Genomic DNA, 23,523 nt, shown 5'->3' with positions numbered 1-23,523 from the left:
TAGGTTTTGGAACCTAATCCTCCAGTTCCCATAAATGGGAACTCATCTCATTATTTCAGGTTTTGTTGTCCAGTTTTATGCTAGATCAGAACCTCTACAAATAATGAGGGTTGTCTATAATTCTAACACTTGGAAAAGATGCAGATGGTTGAAGGCATTTCAGATAAATGCTTTCTTCACGCTTCCAAGCATCGTTTGGAGATCAAACTCAAAGTGTTGGATAACCTGGATGTATAGTTTCTCATCTTGAATAATTGCCCTGTCATATTGGTAGCAGATCTTGACTTTCTTCGAATGTATTTGTAGTTCTCCACTGGGTGCAGTGTAGGGCACCACTGGATGCACTTACAGGGACTCAATGGCATATTTTACTGCCTAATAACTGGAGCTATCTTAACTGTCTCCTTGGTTCCATGGTGCACAGTTCGGGAACTGCTAGGGGCAGTCTGAACCAAGAACATTTGGGAACCTCCGGGGTATACTGAGTTATATCTTATTTTGTACTAATCTCAGTACTTTTTCATTTTTTTATAACTTATACAGTTCCAGTACTTTCAAATATTGTGGTTATATGTATATTGTCAGCCTGGTCAATGACCATAATAAAGACTTGATATGTACACTGTGATTGCTTTCCTGAGTGATTTAGGTTTTTTTCTAGTCACTTTATGTTTTGAAATATTCATTTGTTTATAACAGGGAGCTGTTCTGAAACCAGAACTGAAACGTGATCCTGTCAGTACTCGGGTGAAGTTAAAGATTGTCCCTCATCTTTTGCGTTCCAGGCAAGCTGCAGAAACATTTCCTGCAAATATTCAGGTACCTTTTTAAAAATCTGTCTCATGGCAGTATATTTCTTAGTTAATTCAGTATTTAACAATGTACTTGTAAAGCATTTCCCTACATGAGGGGTGAGTATTCTGCAGTTCATGCACACAGATAAACCTTGCTTACTAACTGTTTTATTCAGTAATGTTTGAAGTTAGGTGCAAAAAACCCCACCCCAGCTTGGCTACCAATCCTCATTTATCCTTAACAGTCACATGATTGCCATTTGCATGCTTTCCAATGGGCTTGTGACCAGCAGAGTTAAGGAAGAACATAGAATTAAAGTCCTAAATTGCAGTCACACAGTGATTTGCTTAACAACCAAATAGGAATTACCATTGTAACTCCATTGCGGTCATGTGATTTTCCACTTAGCAACCATGGTGCTTAATGGCAGTCTCTTTGTGATAGCTAGGCAAGGACTAGTTGTATCTTTAGGATCTTATTTATCTTTTAAAAAAATATTTATTTTTAAATAAAATAAAATAAAATAAATTAAATTAAGCTTATTTGAGATGCAGAAGAGTTTTGGCATTACCCTCATTATGAGACTTGGAAAATTGTTTGAAATAATATTTCTCCTGAGATTTTTTTCATTTGTGTTATTTTTTTCAAGGTTGTCTATGATGGGCTTTTTGGTGCAAATGCCAATGCTAAACTGAGAACTCTGTCTCTTCAGTTTGTGCATCATATTTGTGTGATGTAAGTATTTTTATGTCATGACTTTTTTTCTTGACAAGGTTTTTTTTTAAGATGTGGTTTGCCATTGTCTCCTTACTGTGGCTGGGACAAAGTAACTGGCTCAAAGTCACAGAGCTAGCTTAGTGCCTGTGGTGAGACTAGAACTCACCATCTCCCAGTTTCTAGCCAGATGCCTCAGCTACTACACCAAACTAGCTGTCCTATAACATCATATGTACAATTGAAACTTAGATTATGATTCTGCTGTTAAGTAATTTGATGTGAATAGAACATAAATTTTAGTGATGTATTTCAAGAAAGATGTATTATCATCATCATCATCATCATCATCATCATTAATGATCATCACACAGTCAGCCAGATGTTCAGTCTGGTTTTGGCATTTTTGTCTACCTATCTAGTCCTTACCAAGGATCTGGGATAGACAGATGTGGATGTTTGATGGTATTACAGATATCGTCGCAGGATGGAAGCAGTTCCATCATCATCATCATCATTATGATTATCATGATTATTATCATCATCATTATCATTATTATTATAATCGGCAGTTTTGTCCTATCATACTTGGCGTAGTTGTTAAGGCATCTAGCTAGAAATTGGGAGATGGTGAGTTTTCTGAAAAAAGTTGTCATTATCTGCCCAAAGAAGAACATTGCCCTAAAGAGTGGACCTGGGCATTTTATGGCTGCAGACTACATTTGGCCCTTTGGCTGTCCCTTTGTGGCCTGCAACATCAGGGTGGCATCAGCAGTGGCAGGGGTGAGGCGGCGGTAGCAGCCTTCCATCACAGTCCATGTTTCTCATGTGGCCCTTTGACCACATAAATTTCCCACTCCTGATACAGAGGCATCCTTTGAAAATAATTTTTAAGATGATCTTACATATGAAGGACAACGCTTATTATTAAGGTTTTTCGCTTGTTACATCATTATTTTTCTCATATATTGAATTTTAGTTGCCCTGACAGCAAGATAAAGCCATTAGGCCCAATGCTTTTGAATGGACTGACAAAACTAATAAATGAATATAAAGAGGTAAGTTCAAAGGGAGCCTTATGAAGAATCTTATTTATTTATGAAACTTGGAATGTTAAATGTTTTTATTACTTGCACTTGATTTTTTTCTAAAGAACTAATCTCTGTGGTAGTACTAGTATAGCTGGTTGTAAGAAAGCCATTGAGGTTTAACATGCCATTACTGTATTTGGATTACTGAATGCTGATTTAATCAGCCAGGATATTCACTTGGTATATCTTTATATCTGTTGAAATTTTGTTTCGTTCTTTTATTGGTGCATGTGGGAAACACACTGATAACCTGTGGTCATAATTAAAGCTCCTTGTTTGAGTAAAACCACTGCTTCCTGGCTTGTTCCCTTGTGCAGATGGAGGAAAGTAGTTTCATGTCAGTATATGAATTTCTTCCAGTCCTAGATTGATAAGTGATTTTCCAGTCCCAGTAATGTTGCATTGTTTTTTTCCCACCAAAAAGCACTGAATTTTATCCAGTGCTTAGAGCTGGCCACTCTGGTTTTCTCCCCTTAGTACATTTCAGACTGATCAGGATGTGTTGACACTTCCTTCTTATGAGTCTTTGTGGCTTAAATTCTTTCATTGTTCAATACTTTTATTTCTTGTTAGAAGCAGATTGCGAAATGTTTGAAGGAGTTGTCCATTGAACAGCTAAGAGCTTATTGCTCTATTAAGAATCCTTATGGCTGTCGTGCATATTTAGTGCTTAAGACATTCATAGAATATTCAGTTGCAAGGATAACTTTTTTCCCTATTATGTATCGGCAGAGGAAGCTATGCCAGAGCAAATCCAAGGTATATTTGGGTGTAATGTTCTTCAGTTGCTATCCAGGAGGCATTGGTTAATGAACTAATAGATGTAAAACCTCCCAGCTGGAGTCAATTTGACATTCAGAAAGACAGTAAAAGCAGGTTAAGATAATAATTGGCATATGTCTAGCTAGGAAACAATATTGTATTTTTTTTGCCTTGCTCATTATATATACCAATATAATACTCAGCATTCCAAGAGGTTGACCCATACATATATTGTTATAACATTGAATATAAAGTGTATTCATGTAAAAATTTATCCTAGGTGCATCAAAATTGTTGTTGATTTTCGAGATTATATCTGCACTTGTATTGCACAAATCTACACTTCCAATTATTTCTCTAGTCTAGGGTATTGACACAATGTCTGTCTTCATGTGCAGTTTGCACTTCCTGCTCTGTTCTTTGACAGACGTCAGAGGTAGTTTTAGTGCTATGTGATGCAGTTATTTTTGTTATGTATGCAGAACACAATTGTGTTTGAAAAGATTATTCAGTTTTTAGAATGTTTTGTTTCTGCAAAACATATTTTAAGATGAATACAGATCAAACAACAGAAACTCATAATTGTCAGGATAAACATGAATGTATATTGTCTCTTTCATGGCTCTTTGCTTATCTCACAGTTGTTCTGTTTTGTTTTGTTTTAAATAATTGAAGGATCCCAAACTGCTTTCAATGGCCTATTCTGCTGTTGGAAAACTTTCCAGGTAACAAAATTGCATTTAGACTGGTGAGACGTTGGTTGATTGTTTTAAAACTATTGTTACTCTGTCAACAAGCAAACAGACTGCCTTAGTGTAAAGAGTGGAGCAGATGCTATCTTTTGACAGTTCTGGAATTTCAAGTTAAACATGTGGGGAGGTGAATGCTAGAAATAATCCATTTTTAAGAAAAGGAGGAATCAAATTGAAATGGATTCTTGTCTACATTGCTTAAGTGGTACACATTTAAATGTAATTGGAGTAATGCTAAAGAATTCCAAATATAAAATCTATCCTTAAAAAGGCTATCAAAATTGAGCTCCTTATATTCTTTTTTAAAATTGTTTTTGCTCGGTGTTAGGAAAAGTAGAAACCTTCACAGCAATCATTCATTTGGCTGATCTCAGAGAGTTAACCAGGATCATACATTATTAATTATTGAATAGTAATGCACAAGAATGTCCTTGTGGTCACCAAGCCTCAAACTCAGCTTCGGGGAGCCTTTAAGGAGGGGCAGCCCATGAAGGTCTATTATATATGTGCAAATAAAAAGTATTAGCGTCTGACAGTCACCTCAGACATTATTCTGTTTGAGAGCTAATAGTGCAAAAAGGGTGAAGAATTAAAGATAGCTACCAAATTCTCATCCATATCTGCAATCCTAAACAATCTCACTATAATATAAACACAATGGGATGCATTTCTAAGCAAACACGTATAGGATCACATAGCGTGACAAGTGGCTTCACTTTATGTTGAAATCCTAGGTTTATTTATCAATGTATCAATACAGATAATTATACGATCTGACTCCCACTTAAGGGAAAACCGGCTCTGTAGGAAAACTCTCTCTGGCTCAGTTGTTCTCCTGACTGAAGAATCCATTGTACTCTTAATTGAGTCTTTCCCATGGATTTCAAACTCCCATTTATTTCCTATCATTTTTCACTTATTGTGAACGTGGTTATTTTAAACATTTCATTGATCAAAACTGGGTTTAACTATTTAACTGTTACTAATAGTTTTTATCTTAAGTACAATATGGTGTAAACAACAAAACAGAATAAAAATCCACTTAAACATTTAATCTCAATACTACCATACTTTTATTAGCATGTTAAGGACCTTTTTAAATCTTAGGGTATCAAAGGGGGAATGGATTCCATAGAGTAAAGGCTAGATGGGAAAAAGCTCTGAAATGGGAGGTGGCCATTGCAACATCAGGAAAAAGTAGGAAATGCTGATTGCGTGCATGAGCCAAGAACATAGGAGCATGAATTGTGATGAACTTTAGAAGGTCAGTGCCAGTAATTTTAATTGGTAATGTTTCTAAATCCTAATCATTATATGGATTGGCCAACAGAAGAAATAGGAGTGAATCGGAAAACAATTGATTATTACTTCAATAACATGTGGTATTTAACATTTTGAAACCCAGTATTGACTGTGTTAACATAAATAGTAACCTCAAAATGTAAGAAATAAATAAATAGAAGTTAATAATTCTGGGACACTTTACAAATTCCCATTAGAATGAACTAAGTAGTACACGAGAAATAATGTTTGATAAAATGTCTAGTTAGTACATTAACTGAAATTTCTGCTTTGTTTCAAATAAAGTCCTTTTAAAAATATTTTTTTTCCAGCCGAATACCTCAATTGTTTACCAAGGATCTTGCACTGGTCCAACAATTTTTTGAAGCTCTTTCTAAGGTTGGTGACTTTATTTTTATTTTACCAAAGAAGTAGTTTATCTAGAATTTTTTTTTTCTTATTTGTGGGATGCTTATTAGATGTTAATACCTAGATATCATTTCAGGAAGAACCTGATACCAGACTAGCTATTCAGGAAGCTCTGTCCATGATGGTTGGTGCATACACCAGTTTAGAAGGAGCACCTCGTACTCTTATGGAGGCACTTGTAGCCTCTAACCTAATCAAGGTAAGTCACCAGGATATGGAAGAAGTGTGAAAACCTGGGCTTATTTTCCCTTAATCCTTTGTACATAAGAATGATTATACTAACTTATGATATGCAATTAGGAGAAGAAAAAATACCTTACTTTTTCCTCTCTGGGGCCTGATCTCCATTCCTTGTTTATTCATGATCTATATCAGTGGTGGCGGACCCATGGCACGGGTGCCAAAGGCAGCACAGAGCCCTCTCTGTGGGCATGTGCGCCGTCGCCCCAGTCCTAGGCCTTCAGGTGGGTTTTATAAAATCTTTTCGCTTTAGGCCTCTGCCGCCGTGTGCAAAAAAAAAAAAAAAAGGTTCAATCAATCAGTCAATTTCAACTTCTCGCGGGAAAAAAAAAAGATCTTTTTAGTCCCACCCAGTCTGCTGTTACCACCGTAGCCACTATTTTGTTAAAGACTACTTTTAGAACTACATATAAAGCAAGTATAGCACATCTTTAACCCTTCAATTATATCTTGGAAACTTAAACATTTTATGGCAGACATAAGATGCTATATTGTGTTTCACATTTCGTTGCATCATCGTTATGATTACTGACTGTGCTTGCTTTTGCTGCACCAAGGGAGCAGTAAAAATAATGATTTGTGCTGTTTCAAATATTAAGAAATGTTGATTCCTGATAAACAGTCTTAAGTGATCTATTCTCTGCCAGTAAACTATGCATGAGAAATTATTTATTGTTTGTTTACAAATATATCTATTCATATTATTTTGTATAATTACAATATATAATTAATGCCTAAGTCATTAGAGGAAGTTCAAGAAAAAACTTTAAAAAAATCATAACAATGAAATAAAGCATGCTATAAATGAGAACTTTTTGTACCTGCCTTTTTACTTTTGGTGCATACATTATTTTGAATATTGTATGCAAATGCCTGATTTGGTAAAAGAGTTTGTTTCTGATTATTTCTTCCTCTTTCTGACTTTTTTTTTTTTTAGCCTCAAGTCCAAGTACGCCAAGTAGCTGTAAAATTTGCCAGCACAGTGTTTCCTTCTGATCATATTCCTTCAAGATACTTGCTTCTTTTAGCTGCAGGAGATCCGTAAGTTTGATATTGCATCCTAGACGGTATAAAACAGAAAGGTTATATAATGGTATCTTAAACAGGGATCGATAATTCTTATTTTGATTCATTTAAACTATTACTTCAATTAATATACACTTTACTGATTCTGTAAAATATATTTTATTTATTTATTAGAGTTTTATTCTGCTTTTATTATTTCATAAGTACCTCAAGGCAGCAAACGCACATACTACTTCCTTCTCCAATTTTCCCCATCTCAACAACCCTGTGAAGTGAGTTGGGCTGGCCCATAATTACCGAACTAGCTTTCTTGCCTAAGGCAGGACTAGAACTCAGTCTCCTGGTTTCTAGACCAGTATCTTAACCACTATACTAAATTGGCTCCCTTTTAATTGATATACTTTTCTATCAGATTTTGTCACACACAAAACATCTGAAAAACACAGTGTCCCAGTTCACAAATAATATAAGCCAGAAATTTAAATTATGTATCTTCCAGAAATGTCTTCCTCTTTATTGCAACTGGAACAATGAATAAATCAGAATTTATTTTCACTTTTGCATTTTCCATAGTAACTTGTATTTATGAGAGTTTTTTTTTTAAAAGTCAATTTGTAAGTCACAGATGGGTTTCCTGTTTTATTTAATGTCTCCATTAAAGACTTGAAAAGTAAAGAATCTACTGAATCAAACTAAAGTTTATTGTTATTAATATTCAAGTAAGAAAGACAGTGCAAAGAGGAACCTGGCTCTTCCTTGTTTGTGCATGTAATGTTAAATAATTGGTTCTTAAGGTTGTGCAATCCTGTGGAAAATGTTTCAAGTAACGTATTTTGGAGTTCAAGAGAGCACCAATATAAAAGAAGTTGTGTCTTATCCTAGAATTTCATGGCTTCCCTCTATGTGATTCCAGGAGAAGATGCAGCTACTTTAAAAAGTTGCAGACATTGTACATTTTGAAATCAAATCCAGAATTTAAACACAGCTCTTGCGTTAATATGAACTGGCATATCAATTTATGTTTTTCTGCTGAGTTATTTTTGGAGGTTGATAAATGAAATGTTTTATTTGTTTGTGCATATGTGAAAATGTTTTATTTTAATTTCTGAAAGGCGGGAAGAGGTGCACGGAGAAGCACAACGTGCTCTAAGAACATTTCCTGGTAAAAATGAAAAGGAAAGTGCTGATAAACAGATGCCTTCATTTCCAGAAATGGTCCAGTATATTCAAGAAAAGGTACAGGACTTCAGTTTAAAACTCTGTAATTATATGGAATACACTGTTCAAAGTACAGCCATAATATGGAACTCCCCATCCCTTTCCCTGTTGAGGACATGAACTGAATTACATGTAGTCCTTGTTTAGCTACTACAATTGACGCTTTAAGTGGTCGCTAAGTTAAAAAAGTCATATGGCCACGATTGTTTTTATGATCTTACTTCAGCTTTCCTTTGCTTTACAGACCTGCAAAAATCGTAAATGCAGGCATTGGTCGCAAAGTTACTTGGTTACTGTGCAAGGCAGTCATTAAGCAAGGACTACCTATAATTAATGGTGGGATTCAGCCAGTTTGCACCAGTTTGGCAGAACCAGTAGCTAATATTTTGTTGCCCAGGCCCAGAATGGACTTCCGGAAGCGGCATCCACACAGAGAACCAGTTGTTCACATATTTGAATCCCACCACTGCCTATAATGTCATAGGACCAGTTGTGAAATGAAAGTCCAGTAATTTGTATGAGTTACAAAACATTTGGGGAATAACCATGTTCTGTTAAATACATAAATACTTTATTTTAGGCCTCTCACCGAATGAAAACTCCTGCTAAATACATGACTGGAACAACAGTAATGCCTTTCAACCCAGCTACTTTTGGAGAGGTATGCATCTCAGTTACAAATCAGGGAAAGCCCTATTTTTTAAAAGTAAAATTCTCTTCTGTATATATTGTGCCTTCTAGAAATAGTATTTCTACACAAGCACATAGCTGAAATTTATATATCAGAGGTTTTGTTAGGCTGTTGGGGGGTTATGAGTGAGGAGACAGATTTTGCCAGTGACACATCTGTTTTACACAAAGCTATCTTTCAACGGATGAGCAAATTGCTAGTAGTTCTGAGCCAGCAAAGAGTCCTTTTACCCAAGACTTCAGTGGCTCTCCTGATCTTTTATGGATTTTTATGCATTTGTTTGGTCCTTATTCAGCTTTTTGCTGATTAGTTTTACGTTATTTCCCCATTTTTCCAGCCCCTCTGCAAGTTGCTCCTAATATTCAGTGAGAAAATCGGACATTATTTTTTCCTCTCCTTTGCACAATAAGCGGGAAAAAAAAGTGTTAACTCCATGGTAAATTTAATACACCGATTTATTTTAGGAGAGCCATTTTATTGTAATGGTTAAGCCACCAGGCTAGAAACCATGAGTTCTAATCCTGCCTTAGGCATGAAACCAGTCCTTGGGCCAGTCATTTTTTCTCAGCACTAGGAAAAAGGCATTGGTAAACCACTTTTGAAAAACTTTAACAAGAAAACTGCAGGGGCTAATCCATGTAGTCACCTGAATTTAACACTATTTGGAAAGTACCCTTCCCCCTTTAAAAAAAAGGACTACAAAACAAAACTGAAACCTCAAACATTATCAGCCATGCCCTCTGCTTTCTTCCAATGCCTAATAAATAAATAAATTTAAAATGTGGTCATGAAGAAAAAAATGATGCCTTTTCCTTAGTTAGACATTTATTTAAAAATGGGAAGAAAACTGATATTAAGAAACTTTCTGCACCCAGTATCTATATGCTTTGTTCTTTTCCCTTGTGAAAATGTAGTAGTATATACAGTATATAACATCAGGCGTGATAAGTCTAGTTTAAGAATTTTAAAATTCTTTCACTAAAACAGACTTGCTTATAGAGTTATTACATTCCCAAAGAAATAAAGGAGACAGCAAAGTTTAACTCTTCAGTCGTCTCTTTAATAGATTTTCTTCTGCAGACTAGGCCAGGTTTTGCAGCAGTAGCTTCAAGCAGAATAATGCATATTTCATTTGTAAGTTTAAGAGTAAGTTATGTGCACTCTTTGAAAATAGCTGGCAGACCCCAAACCGGAGCCTTGGTGATGCAGTGGTTAGAATGCAGTATTGCAGGCTAATTCTGCCGACTGCCAGCTGTTCGATTCTTACCGGCTCAGGGTTGGCTCAGCCTTCCATCCTTCTGAGGTCGGTAAAATGAGGACCCAGATTGTTGGGGGCAATACGCTGACTCTGTAAACTGCTTAGAGAGGGCTGTAACGCACTGTGAAGCGGTATATAAGTCTAAGTGCTATTGCTAAAAAACCCATTCATTTGGTAGAAAACAAGCTCGGGGGTGGGGGAGGGTAATGCCCACTTCCTAAACCCCCTAGATGTTCTCCTTGATCTTTTTTTTGTTTTGCAGGACAGGTGGGGAGTGAAATATCTTGAGCTACTATTATTTATCTTTTTATTCTAAATAGGCTTATAAAGTCCAAAAGCATTCATGGAAATAATATTTTTTGAGGTAGTTTATTTAGCAGCATACTGATTACTGTTTTATTTTAGGTGTTTATTTTAAAAAAATTTTTTTAATAAATAGGCTTGGCATAGGGCTTCAAGTTTAGTACCTAGGATATAGTGTGGCAGAGTGCTTAGTTTAGAACAGGGGTTCTCAACCTTGGCAACTTTAAGACTTGTGGACTTCAACTCCCAGAATTCCGGGAGTTGAGGTCCACAAGTCTTAAAGTTGCCAAGGTTGAGAACCCCTGGTTTAGAATATGACATATTTATAGGCAAGTTACTGTCACCCTTAACTTCCTTAACTTTTGAACATTGGGATAATTTGGTCCTGTAGAACCAAGTAATGAATGAGACAGCAACATTCCTTGGGCATTTTAAATCTCAGTAACACAATAGATGTGATTATTGTACTGTGATTCATGTCTGAAAAAAAGCTACAGTTGTTTATTCTGTAAGGGAAAGCTGGTGACCGTTATATTTTTTTCCTGCTTTGCTTAGATAGTGCTGTATCTCCGGATGTGTCTTGCTCACAGTGCTGGTGTGGTGCCTACTTCTCAGAGCTTAGCTGATATGCAAGATCATGCTCCAGCCATTGGCCGTTATATAAGAAACCTCCTCTCTGGAAATATTATAACATCCTCATCCTCAAAGGGAGGTGAAAGCAATCCTGTACAGATTTATATAAGTCTCCTTCAGCAGTTGCTCTCTGGTGTTGGAGGTGAGAACTCACAGGTCACAAAGCTAAAAAAATTGTTTTACTGCCTTTATCATGAATGAAAAATATGCTGCTTCGAAAGTTGAATTCAGCATCCATTATTGGTTATTTTGTTAGTGTGAAGCAGATTCACTTCCTAGAAATGTAAGTTCTGTTTTAATGCAATAAATTAGACCAAAGCAACCTGTCTTTATCAGCTGATACTTTAAAGCCCCAGTGGTTCCAGTTTTAGAAGTACTAAAAAGTATGGTTATATGTTCAGTGAGTATATTTTTGGCAAGACCATTGTGTTGAAAATTAACATAATTTTGAGAGAGTGATTTTATTATATTTTTTAAAAAAACAATTTTATATTCCAGTGGCATAAGTGGAAGTGTAATTTTTGGCAGAGAAAGACTGTCTGTCCTGTATGAGAACTAAGCCAAACTTTAGCTGGCTTAGAATTCTGTTCTCATTAGTAGTCAGATCTGACTGTTCTCAAACCAGGCATAAAAGTAATGTAGAATAGAAGGGACCTTGGAGGTCTTCTAGTCCAGCCCTCTGCTCAATTGTACTTTCCCAATTACATACTACCTATGTATATAGAGGTTCTGTGCAGATGTCAAATGGAATAATCCTTGTTAGACCTAAACTTTGTTTTTTCTCCCAATCCTTTTAAAAATAGGTGCCTTAAATTTTAGGCTATTGCCACCAGTTCTACCTTACCTTAATTGATCTTTCTCATTACCTTAGCCGTAATTCAAGATACTAGATAATAATCTAGTAATTCAAGATACTAGATAATAATTTCATCTTCTGACTGGGCAGTGTGGAGAGGAGCGAAAAACTAGAAAGGAAGTGACTAACTAATTTTCAGAGGTTAATTTGCTAAAGATAACTGGAAAAAACGCGCCGGTTTTCTAATCTTGCATTCCTGGCTATATATTTCTATTTCCACTCTTTGGCATGTCTTTCATTGATTCCAGCAATCTAGGCTTTCCCCATCCCTGTCTTACTATCACTTCCTCTTACCACAGCGACACCGGAAGTGGCATCACTTCCAGTCTCGCGAGATTTTGGCAGCTGCGCCACTCATTCTTCCATCTTCCCTGCTTTTGGGTTCTGCGTGGGTGAGTCATTGAGAGTGTGGGTTTATATCGTATTACTTAAGTTTTGAGTTGCATTTAGGTTTATGTCTCATTTTAAGGTTGGGGGGGGGGGAAGTATCCAAATTGGCCTTTTTCCAGTTTTTTTTTAATGTTTGTAAAGTATTAAAATGCTTACAACCTGTCAATTTTCAAGCAATTCTAAGAGATTTATTATAAAATAATCAATCTCAAAATCAAATAAATTTGTCTTTGAGATGTTGTAGGCTTGATAGATGGGCGTGCCACTTAATCTTGGAATGTGTTTCATTCTCGTTGCCTGAACTGAAGTGTGTGTTATGAATGATGAGCTTGGATTGGCTACAGTAGCTTTTTTTTTTTTTTCCCAGGAATGATTTTTCTAGTGCATCCAAAATGTTAGCCTTGAAATTCCACAACAGTACACAAGTTTTTGTTGCATCCCTATGTCATAACATTTATTAACAAAATACTATGCATGCATGATGTTTCAGCTGATTGCTGTGCCGGTCAACATATGTTGTACAGCTAATCCTTGACTTACGACCACAGTTGGACCAGAATTTCCATTGCTAAGCAAGGCGGTTGTTAAGTGAGTCGTGCCTGATTTTATGAGCTTTTTTGCCACAATTGTTACGCAAATCAATGCAGTTGTTAAACAAATCACAAGGTTGTTAAGCAAATCAAGTTTCTCCCATTGATTTTGCTTGTCAGAATCCAGATGGTAAGGTGATCACATGACTCTCGGATGCTGCAACTATTGTACATACAGTATGTGTTAGTTGCCAAGTACCTAAATTTTGATCATAAGAGTGTGGGGATGCTGTGATGGTCGTATGTGCCTTGAAACTGGTGATAAGTCATTTTTTTCAATCCTGTTGTAATTTTGAATGGTCTCTAAACAAATGGCTGTAAGTCGAGGACTATCTGTATAGCTCAGTATGGTTCAAATATATATTCCAATATTAACATGTTGAATATTGTTAAAATATTTAGTAGAGAATCCTGGATTTCATTGTTGAATGTCTTCATCTCTTATTTGAATTCTCAAGTTTCCTGTTGAGATGACGCTTTTGAGATGCAGGTTTCTTTGGCCAAAAAAATGTTACCATATAGTTTGACATTCGTATACAGAAACCCATTAAGTAACTCCCTTTCAGCAACATTATTCAGAATGCAGGGAAAAATAGTAGGAAATAACAAAAGAAACTTAACATCCCAAAAAGAACAAAGGAAATATACCCACTCAGTACACGATTCCTTAAATACTGACCTCTTAACATCTATTTCTAGCTTTGGCCAATTGAGCAAAGTAAGATAAAGGTTATGTCACTAGCTTTAGTTGTAACTATGCCACATACAGCATTTCCTGCTGCAAATAAAGGTATTTTTTTACAAGTATTCTGTAAGTGCAGCAGTGGTTAGTTTTACCCCAAGCATACTCATGCAGTTCTGTGCAAGTTGGTTCTCTAATCCAGAGACAGCTTTGCAAGACAACTTATTATTGTCTGCATCACACCAACTATGAGGTACATGCAGTCTCTCAGTGCAAAATGCATCTAGTCATAGTATTAGGTTACAGTGTAAGTATTTGTTTTGAATAATTCGGCATGCCTAGTATGAAGACAATAAATTATATTTGTATGCATGGTGATTTTATTTAGCAAAGTTAGCATTTCGTGGTGATTTCATTACCAAATTCATGTATGCAGAGTACAATAGTTTCTATTCAAATGTTGGTCATTTTAATAATTTGAGAACCTTTTTAAAAAATGTAGGTTTGCCAGTCATGTACTGTTTGCTGGAAGTTGTTTCAGTCTATCCTGAAAAGCTAGCTGCAAGATTTATAGACAAGATGGATTGGATAAAGGTATGTTAACGAAAGAGATTATTTTATTGCAAAATTTTGTATTTCATTCCAGATTTTTTTCCCACACCCAAGAAAGGAATGATTGTGATAATATTAAAAGTATATTTCTCAATAGTTCCTGATCTGTTAAAAGTAATTTCATGGAAGCCAATATGGCATCTTTGTTATCCACATACTGAATTAAATGATAGATAAGTCATAGGGATAGTTATAATAAGATTTTAAAGAAAAAATCAGTGATGGGAAAATAGCTTATCACAAGTTCTATTAAGAATGTCATTATCTGAAATAAAGATTCAGAGGCAAAATTAGTCAGAATTTCTATTAAAGCATCTAAAAATATGCTTTAATAGACTATGGTTTTGTAATGAATATTTGAGTGCCTGTCCCTAGTCTTTAGTTTTATTGCATTGCACATAGTAATGGAAAGAGTTGTGGTTGCACAGTGGCTAGAGTGCAGTATTGCAGACTAATTCACTGCTCGCTGCCAGGAGTTCGATCCTGACCTACTCAGGGTTGACTCAGCCTTCTGTCCTTCTGAAGTCGGTAAAATGAGGACCCAGATTGTTGGGGGCAATATGCTGATTCTGTAAACTGCTTAGAAAGGGCTTTAAAGCACTGTGAAGTGGTATATAAGTCTAAGTGCTCTTGCTATTGGTGTGGAAATGCAAGACCAATGAAGAATTCTCAATATCGTTATTCTCCTTCAGTTAAATATTCTTTGGAGAAGATGCTATTTAGCCATTACCCACAGAGAACTCAGGGTTAATTGGATCAGTCTTTTTATTATTTAAATGCTAGTAGGGCATTGATTATTTTTAACATATTGTATTCCTTTATATTGTTTTCAGAACCTTATGAATACTAATAAAGAAGAAATGCGGGAATTAGCTGCTCTATTTTATTCAGTTGTACTTTCCACAGTGTCAGAAAATGAATTCAAAACATCTGTTCAGCACCTGATAAAAACAGCAAAGGATAATCATGTAATATTTTTGTTTTTACCTCACACTACTTTTATGAATGAAAGTATAATAGTATTATTATGTATCTTAAATGTACTTTTCTGTTTAAGGAATATTGAACTCAGTTAAAAGTGAGGAGTTTTTTTATGAATATCAGAAAACTGAGAGTAAGAGCTATAACTAAAAGAGTTATAACTAAAAATATGGACATTTATTTTTAAACTACTTAAATAAATGTTCAAATACTTAAAATATACTTATTGCTTAATTGTTTAATAGGGAAGGTTTGTTGAGAAAGATATTGGCAAATGCTATGATACATTGTTTGATTTACAGTTCACTGCCTATATATTTTTCTTGTGATTCATTGAAACATATTTACAGTGCAATCCTATATATTTCTCCTAAAATATATATCCATGTAAATTGAGTGGCTCTTATTCCAAGATACATGAACTGCAGCATGGAATATTCAACCTATATTAGTTAATGCTTTATTTTTACTAAGAAATAAAATTATAGCTCCATTAAGGCTAGCTGAAATTTTGCCATTGCAGTTATTATACTGTTAGCCAGGTAAAAGAATTCTTATTTGGTTAATTAAATGAGTGATTCAATTCAAATATAGTTGTATATAACATAAAGTCCTTGTCTGAGGGAAAAAAATCTGTGATTTTATTTAGTGCATATATGTCATAGTACAGGGGTGTCAAACTGCTGGCCCATGGGCCGGACGCGTCATGAGGAAACCGCGCCCTCCCCATTGCCGGCAATGGGGAAAAAGTTCTGATACGTCACGTGACGTCGCAAGTTTGACATGTCTGTCGTAGGTTAGAAAAAAAAATCACCTTTATAAGAACGAAAAGATTGATTTTTCTAAGAAGCTATATAGCATCCATTATTTATAAGTAGAGGGAAAAATAATCAACTAAAAATCAATATGCAGAGATATAGTCTTTTAATGTTTAGGCTATTAAAGCTCACACTATTATCTTTAAATATAAGAAGGCTGCTCATAATGTTTTAAAGACACTAATATATATGACTTAATGAATTGCAAATTTGTTTTTTGATTGTCATTCTTTTCACTACAGAATCTGGAAATGCAACATGGATCATTACTGGCTCTGGGATTCACAGTAGGACGGTATTTGTCAAAAAGAAAAATGAAAACAGTAGAACTGCATGGTATAGAAGACCCAAATACCATTGTAGCACCAGAACAAGACCAGCTGATAAAATCAACAACAGAAACTATAGGTCAGTCTGCATATTTGCACTTTCCCTGCGTTCTTGGCCCATTTTGTTCACTTTGGTTTTGAAAAATTAAATCACTTTTGGCCCATTGTGCTGCTTTACCTATTTCTACTTGAGGTCTTTGTCATAAAACTCATATAACATAATAGTAATCTCAAACTCATCTCATTTCATTGTTTAATGATATATTTGATTCACAAATCATTTGAAAACAGATTTATCTAGTTGCAAGTAATGTACTTGGCATTAAAATAGATTAATATTATCTGAGCATGAGCCTCTGACAGATAAAACCAGTTAATGGGCTGCTATTTAATTAGTGCTGAAGATTCTATCAAATGATAATGAAAAGTGAGATAAAATGTAGTGTGATTGAATAGAAAAATGAAAATGATCTAGGATTATGCCTATTAGAATAAAGTATCTTTGAAATTTTATATGTAATAATCTTGAACTGTACTCAGATATGTTGCTCTGTATGATGCGGCATATTTTATTTGTCTTATTTTTTTCTTGGTACAAATGTTATAAATGCTGGAAATTTCTGGGAATATTCATTTTCGTTGAAAAATACGCTTCTCCCACTTGAGGCAGGTGTTCAGATGAATGCAAAAATTATTTACAGTTTATGTTTGGCCTGGTAAAGGCCTCAGGCTAGAAACAACAGACCATGGGTTCAACTCCTGCCTTAGCCATGAAACCAGCTGGGTGACCTTGGGCCAGTCACTCTCTGCCCAGCTGATCTAACAGGGTTGTTGTTGTAGGGAAAGTAGGAGGAAGAAGGTGTGTTGGATATGTTGCCCACCTTGGATTATTTGTAAAAATTATACAGGTAGTCCTTGACCTACAACAGTTCATTTAGTGACCTTTCTAAGTTATAACAGCACTGAAAAAAGAGACTTATAACCGTTTTTCACACTTACAACCATTTCATCGTCCCCATGGTCATGTGATTAAAATTCAGATACTTGTCAAGTGACTCATATTTATGACTATTGCAGTGTCCTGGGGTCATGTGGTTCCCTTTTGCAATCTTCTGACAAGCAAAGTCAGTGCGGAAGCCAGACTCACTTAACAACTGCAGTGATTTGCTTAACAACTGAGGCAAGGAAGTCATAAAATGGGGCAAAATTCACTTAACTGTCTCGCTTAGCTCAATTGTGGTCGTAAGTCGAGGACTACCTGTAAAAGGGATATAAACAAACCTAAGTACTAGCTAAAAAAGATTCTTCATCACCATGGGAGTAATGTTTACGGTGATGGTGCCGATAATTAATAGTAATAATGCAAAGCTTTTAAATTATACTTTAAGCTATTTTGAACTATAATTTGGTTGACAAGTAGTCCAGTTCACAGGTAACCCCGATAATGAAGTCAAACAGCGTGCTGCTCATCAATAAATCATGTTCTGGTTTACCATTGTGACTGAGCCAAGCTATTTCATTGCCTGTAGCAATTTTCATTGTAATATCATGATGATATTTGAACCAGATGTGTATAATTCTGTAAATTCTGGGAGTCTTTTAGATATTGAATCGGTAGGTTGGATCCAGCATAAGCCTGCTGCCAGTATAAGGACTTCATCTACCTCAGTGGTTCTCAACCTGTGGGTCGGGACCCCATTTGGGGTCGAACAACCATTTCACGGGGGTGGCCAAACAAGGCTGTCCACCATTTTTTCCCCCTTTTCTTTGGCCATGCCCCTGGCACCCGGTGATGTATAAGTGGTTGGGGGTCACCACAACATGGGGAACTGTATTATGGGGTCGCGGCATTAGAAAGGTTGAGAACCACTGATCTACCTGATGATAGAGTGGGGAGGAGAAGCAGTCTTTAGCCACTTTTCTTTCCCTACCCAATCCTGTATTCTTCCTGAAAATCTGCTCTGAAATGTTGAGGGCCCTGCAGAATGATGGGAAAAGTAGTGGTAGAGGTTGTAGAAATAGGGGCGGGGGGGGCTGCTTCTTCTTCCTTCTTTTTGTCAGTAGGAGAAGACCCGCTTACAGGCTGAGACCATCTTAGAGGCTGTTCCTTCGGGATACGATTTTAAAGGAAAAATAACCAAGTAATCTTTCTACCTTTACTAGGTTCCTTTTTGGATAGTACATCGCCACTTCTAGCCATAGCTGCATGTACAGCCCTGGGAGAAATTGGCAGGAATGCGCCTTTGCCCATCCCCAACGAAGGCAGTGGATTTACAAAACTCCATCTTATTGAAAGTTTACTGGCCAGAATTCCGTCTGGCAAAGAAAGCAATAAGGTAATGTTTTGCAAAATGGCTACAGTTCTCTCCTGATGAAAAGGTCTTTGAGCATGGTTGTTTTCTTGTAGATGTTTTCTTGTCCAAACTGGGTAACATCATCCGTGCCAGAAAGGAATATTAAGCCACTTCATATTCTAATGCAGTGATTCTCAACCTTTCTAATGCCGTGACCCCATAATACAGTTCCCCATGTTGTGGTGACCCCCAAGTGGGTGTGGCCACCAATAAGGGGGAGTAGGACAGCTAGGGAAAAGGGAAAAAAATGGTGGACAGCATGGTTTGGTGACCCCCGTGAAATGGTCATTTGACCCCAAATGGGGTCCCGACCCACAGGTTGAGAACCACTGTTCTAATGGCTTGCCAGTGTTGGTGGGAGTGGTCTTGGGGGTTCTTTGGTTGGGCTGTTTACCGTTAGCTTGTTTGGCAGTTCCTTGAGTGGAATATTATTTGCTTCAGTTGCTCTGGTGTTAATCTTGGTATTACTTTATGCTCATCTGGGTGTTTTGCTGATGGGGAAGTGTTTCGGTTTCCCCATTTTAATTTAGCAGATTTTAAAATAACTCTCTTTCTCATTCTTCCTCCCCCCCTCCCCCCCGGCCTCATTTTTAAGATGAAAGAAAGAGCTATTCAAACACTGGGTTACTTTCCAGTAGGCGATGGAGATTTTCCTCATCAGAAGCTACTCTTGCAAGGATTAATGGATTCAGTAGAGGTAATTATTTAATTGTACTCTTAGAATATATATTTGAAGAAAGGGTTGCTTTTATTAATTCATGCCAGTTTCTTAAACAGTTTCCTTAATTCTTTTGTTCCATTATTTTTTCCTGTTATAAATGTTTGTAAATGTTGAAAAAAAGCCTTTTCAGATTTAGGAGAACAACACTAATGCCATCCAGTGCATAATTATTCTTCATGGTTGCTTTACAGCAGGGGTCTTCAAACTTGTCCCTTTTACGACTTGTGGACTTCAACTCTCATAATTCCTCAGCTAGGCACGCTGGCTGAGGAATTCTGGGAGTTGAAGTCTATAAGTCGTAAAAGGGACAAGTTTGAAGACCCCTGCTACTATAGTGAGGGGGCATTGTTACCTTGAACAAGTTTTTGTTGAATCTTGCCCTTCTGTGCTTCTATATTTCTTGATATGCAGAAGAAAAAATGTCTAGGCCCTGTGTGTCCTTTCCAAGAATTGATCAGTCAGTTCCTTTGTAATCATTGAAATGATTTCCTCCTTTATATTGCAGAGTTTTGGTCCCACATGTCTTTCCTCCCATTTAAAATGGGTGGGGATGGATGGGTGGAATTGGCATCCAAGGACCATTGGTTAAAATTGAAAGCAGTGGCCCTTTTAGTTTATTCATTTAAATAATTTATATGGCCGCCCTTCTCACAACAGTGACTCTGGCCAACATACTCTGGCTAAAAACCAGAATTAAAACCATTAACCCATGAAGCCCTCGTTAAATGACCCAATCATCAAAAGATATCAACAAGGCTAGCCTAACCTGCTTGCTTGAATGCCTGGGGAATTTTGCGGCTTTGGAGTGTCCCTGTAGTCATGATGGCTGAAAATAAATAGCACAATACTTTTCAACTTTTAGTTTGGAAATAGATGAAAATAATGCTGTGCGACTTGAAATAATTTTGATTTAAATGCAGGAATGATTTTTGAAATCAGCTGAAAATTCCATTGTATAATTTCTAATAAAGTATACTACAATCTTCTTCCTTGTAATAAGTGCAGCAGGTTTCTTGCCTAGAAAATACAGCTGGTTTTGATAGTGAGCGAACTGAAATTTAATGTTGTTTTATTGTGTGTTTCTCAGGCTAAGCAAATTGAATTACAGTTTACAGTTGGTGAAGCTATTACCAGTGCTGCAATAGGGACCAGTTCTGTAGCTGCCCGTGATGCATGGATAGTAGCTGAAGAAGAGTATACTGCTCCTCTTGGTAGGTTTGGGCATAGAATATCTAACAATATATTTCAGAGACTGATTTTAGTTCTTGGTTTATAAGAAAAAAAAGCTTCTGTTTTTGAACAAACCCAGAATGACAGATTTTTATTAAAACTTTGTTTCCATTTTTATTCTGGAATTTGAAAAGTCACTTAACATGGAACCTGCTTCAGTATAACTTTTACACCTACAATTAGCTTTGTGCTTATGAGTGATAATAGAACATACTCAGCCAAACTACAGCCTAAGTTCCAAAACTAATCTAATCTCTGTAATGACTTAGAAGGCAAATGCACATTTTATATCCAAGGGCAGGTTGTAATGTTTTTCATCCCTTCATGTTAAATATTTATATACTTTTTTTTCAAGTAAACAGATTTTGAAATCAGTTAACGCAAATATTAAAACAAGTACACTAAAAGGTTAATAAAAGCACCAGCTTTTCTATTCTATCTGTCAGGCTTGAAACTATTTTGTTTGTATGATTAAAAAAAATCCTGTCATTTATGCCTCTGGTAAAATCTAGTATAATAGGCACTGTACTGGATTGTTTTGGGAAACATTGGAAAGACTGACTAAAAAGAGAGAAAAAGAAAATATGACAAAATAATCCGCGTAGTCCTTATTTGTATATCACTGTAAACTGTAAAAACGTTGCATCTTTTGGTAAGGACAAGTGTACATGAAAGTACCTGAAACTAGACAAAAGTCCAGAATTTATATGTAGAATATTTATAGGCAGAACCATGAATATTTAAAGTTAAAACATTGCTACCGAGGCTCTGTTTTCCAAATCCTTTTGCTTGCATTATACTTAAGTTCCTATTTGCAATGGTTTAAATGTAACAGATATGAAGATTAATGATGTGGTTCCCTGGGTCCTGGATGTCATTTTGAATAAGCATATCATAAGTCCCAACCCTCACATAAGACAAGCATCCTGTATTTGGCTTTTATCACTGGTGAGGAAGCTGAGTGCCCACAAAGAAATTAAGGTAGGAAGAAAAAATTATGTCCCATTCTCCTTTTTGAGGTTGGGGGGAGGGGAATCTGATTTAGTTGACCTTCTGTGATTTCATTGTGCATTCCTTTGTCCTCTTGTTTGCCTGTTTCTGAACTCTCATTTTTCTACTTGTTTTGAAAATGCACTTGCTGGACAAAATGGATACAGGTCCATTAACGATGTGCTGGTTTTTCCAAAACTCATAGAAAAGTAGAAGGAATTTGTTTGAGCCTCACACTTTATCGTATTGTTCTGACAATGAGTTGCATTATTCCTGTATTAGCTTAGAAAAAATCTGCATGTTCTCTAACCCATAATCATATATCAAAGGGTTACCACATCCTTCTACAGGGGGTAACAAAAACTGACAATCTGTCATAGATTGCATTCCTTTCAAGAATAAACCATCAGAAGCTTTGCACCAAATGTTGTTTTTGCTGCTCACAGAGCAAGCCAGAAAAAGGGCAAATTATTCTTATTGGTGAGATTTTGAAATTGGGTTTCAAGTAATAGGTATAAGGTAAATCCTTCTTTTTTCTTTCATAGTCACATCTCAAGGACATTCAAACTGCATTTGTATCTATTTTGTCTGACAGTGATGGTAAGTAGGATCATGCCTGCATAATTTTGTTCATTGATTAAAAATGCAAATCTTATTAGAAACACAAGTGGTTAAGCTTACAGATATAGAAAAAAAACCTTTCAGTATAGAGATGTTATTATTTAAATTGTAACTTGCTTGACAAATTCTGAAATTTGACATTGAAAATATGTAATACCAATGCATAGTATTATTTAAATCAAAAATATAATCTAGTTGTGATTTTTTTTAAAAAAAATCCCACAAACAGTTTTTCCAAGTAAAATGTTATTTTACAAAAACTAAATATGAACTTGATCCTGTACCTGTTTTAAATTGCATATAAACATGAAATATGTTGCTGTTGCTGAATGCCACCAAGAAAACAAAGATTTGGTAATATTAATAAAGAAAGGAACCAAATTGTAGGTTCTGAATAAATGGTGGCGTTCAGTTAATTCTTAACTTTTGTAAAATTAATCTGGGAGGAAAAAAGATATTGACAATTATTGACAGGTTGATTTCAAAAATCAATGCCAAGACATTCTGCAGTGATTTCTATTTGATCTGAATTCTAGTCTTAGTGGGGATTGAAACCAATGTATATGCTATAGGGCTTTATAGTACTACTGATTAATATAGCAAAATCTGAAATATAGTTGAGAGTTTTTGTTTGTTATCATTTAGGCATTTCAAGTGCAACTATTTTTCTCTCAAATAAGAACTTCCAGACCACTGAACTGTCTGTGATTTCGGAAATTTTCAGTCTGACTGAGAATTACTTCCATGTTGTGATTTGAGAGTCTTGAGAGGAAACTGCTTGTTATTCTTTCCTGAGGAGATGGCTTTCCAGCATTAACATTTCTTGCCTTGATTTTAGGAGTTCTATTATTGCTGTGTGTTTGAGATACGTATATAATTTTGAATGGGTAAATGTGATTGAACTGGTATTGCACTGGTTAATGTTTGGGCATGGAGACCCACATACAGATATAGCAAATCAGCCTAGTAAGATTTAATTTGCTTTCTATTTCTTATAGAACTCAGTCAAGATGTGGCTTCCAAAGGTCTTGGCTTGGTGTATGAGCTTGGAAATGAACAAGATCAACAGGAACTAGTTACTACACTTGTTGAAACGCTTATGACTGGGAAAAGGTATTTTAGAACAGAGGTCCCCAACCTTTTGGGCACCAGGGAC

The 23,523-nt window shown here is 35.9% G+C and overlaps 1 protein-coding gene across 3 annotated transcripts in view; it reads left to right on the top strand.

The window, feature by feature from the left end:
- The window catches only part of ECPAS (Ecm29 proteasome adaptor and scaffold), a 68,774-nt gene that overhangs the window by 16,700 nt on the left and 28,551 nt on the right, over nucleotides 1–23,523 (top strand). For 2 of the 3 annotated variants that reach the window (XM_039328975.1, XM_039328976.1), the window contains 20 exons: nucleotides 700–819; nucleotides 1,445–1,530; nucleotides 2,489–2,567; nucleotides 4,038–4,087; nucleotides 5,728–5,794; nucleotides 5,901–6,023; nucleotides 7,002–7,105; nucleotides 8,203–8,326; nucleotides 8,889–8,969; nucleotides 11,116–11,335; nucleotides 12,349–12,441; nucleotides 14,214–14,305; nucleotides 15,157–15,291; nucleotides 16,365–16,530; nucleotides 18,615–18,787; nucleotides 19,401–19,502; nucleotides 20,614–20,737; nucleotides 21,592–21,737; nucleotides 22,292–22,346; nucleotides 23,366–23,480. In XM_039328975.1, coding sequence (XP_039184909.1) covers nucleotides 700–819; nucleotides 1,445–1,530; nucleotides 2,489–2,567; nucleotides 4,038–4,087; nucleotides 5,728–5,794; nucleotides 5,901–6,023; nucleotides 7,002–7,105; nucleotides 8,203–8,326; nucleotides 8,889–8,969; nucleotides 11,116–11,335; nucleotides 12,349–12,441; nucleotides 14,214–14,305; nucleotides 15,157–15,291; nucleotides 16,365–16,530; nucleotides 18,615–18,787; nucleotides 19,401–19,502; nucleotides 20,614–20,737; nucleotides 21,592–21,737; nucleotides 22,292–22,346; nucleotides 23,366–23,480 — 2,255 coding nt within the window. The remainder of the gene's footprint in view (nucleotides 1–699; nucleotides 820–1,444; nucleotides 1,531–2,488; nucleotides 2,568–4,037; nucleotides 4,088–5,727; nucleotides 5,795–5,900; nucleotides 6,024–7,001; nucleotides 7,106–8,202; nucleotides 8,327–8,888; nucleotides 8,970–11,115; nucleotides 11,336–12,348; nucleotides 12,442–14,213; nucleotides 14,306–15,156; nucleotides 15,292–16,364; nucleotides 16,531–18,614; nucleotides 18,788–19,400; nucleotides 19,503–20,613; nucleotides 20,738–21,591; nucleotides 21,738–22,291; nucleotides 22,347–23,365; nucleotides 23,481–23,523) is intronic. The other variant, XM_039328977.1, reaches the window with a different exon arrangement.

Source organism: Crotalus tigris, unplaced genomic scaffold (assembly GCF_016545835.1).
Source record: "Crotalus tigris isolate CLP2741 ecotype Arizona unplaced genomic scaffold, ASM1654583v1 scf7180000024386.1433019, whole genome shotgun sequence".
In the NCBI taxonomy this organism is placed as follows: domain Eukaryota; kingdom Metazoa; phylum Chordata; class Lepidosauria; order Squamata; family Viperidae; genus Crotalus; species Crotalus tigris.
Note: the sequence above shows the minus strand (reverse complement) of the source record. Positions and strands in the feature narration are given on the sequence as shown.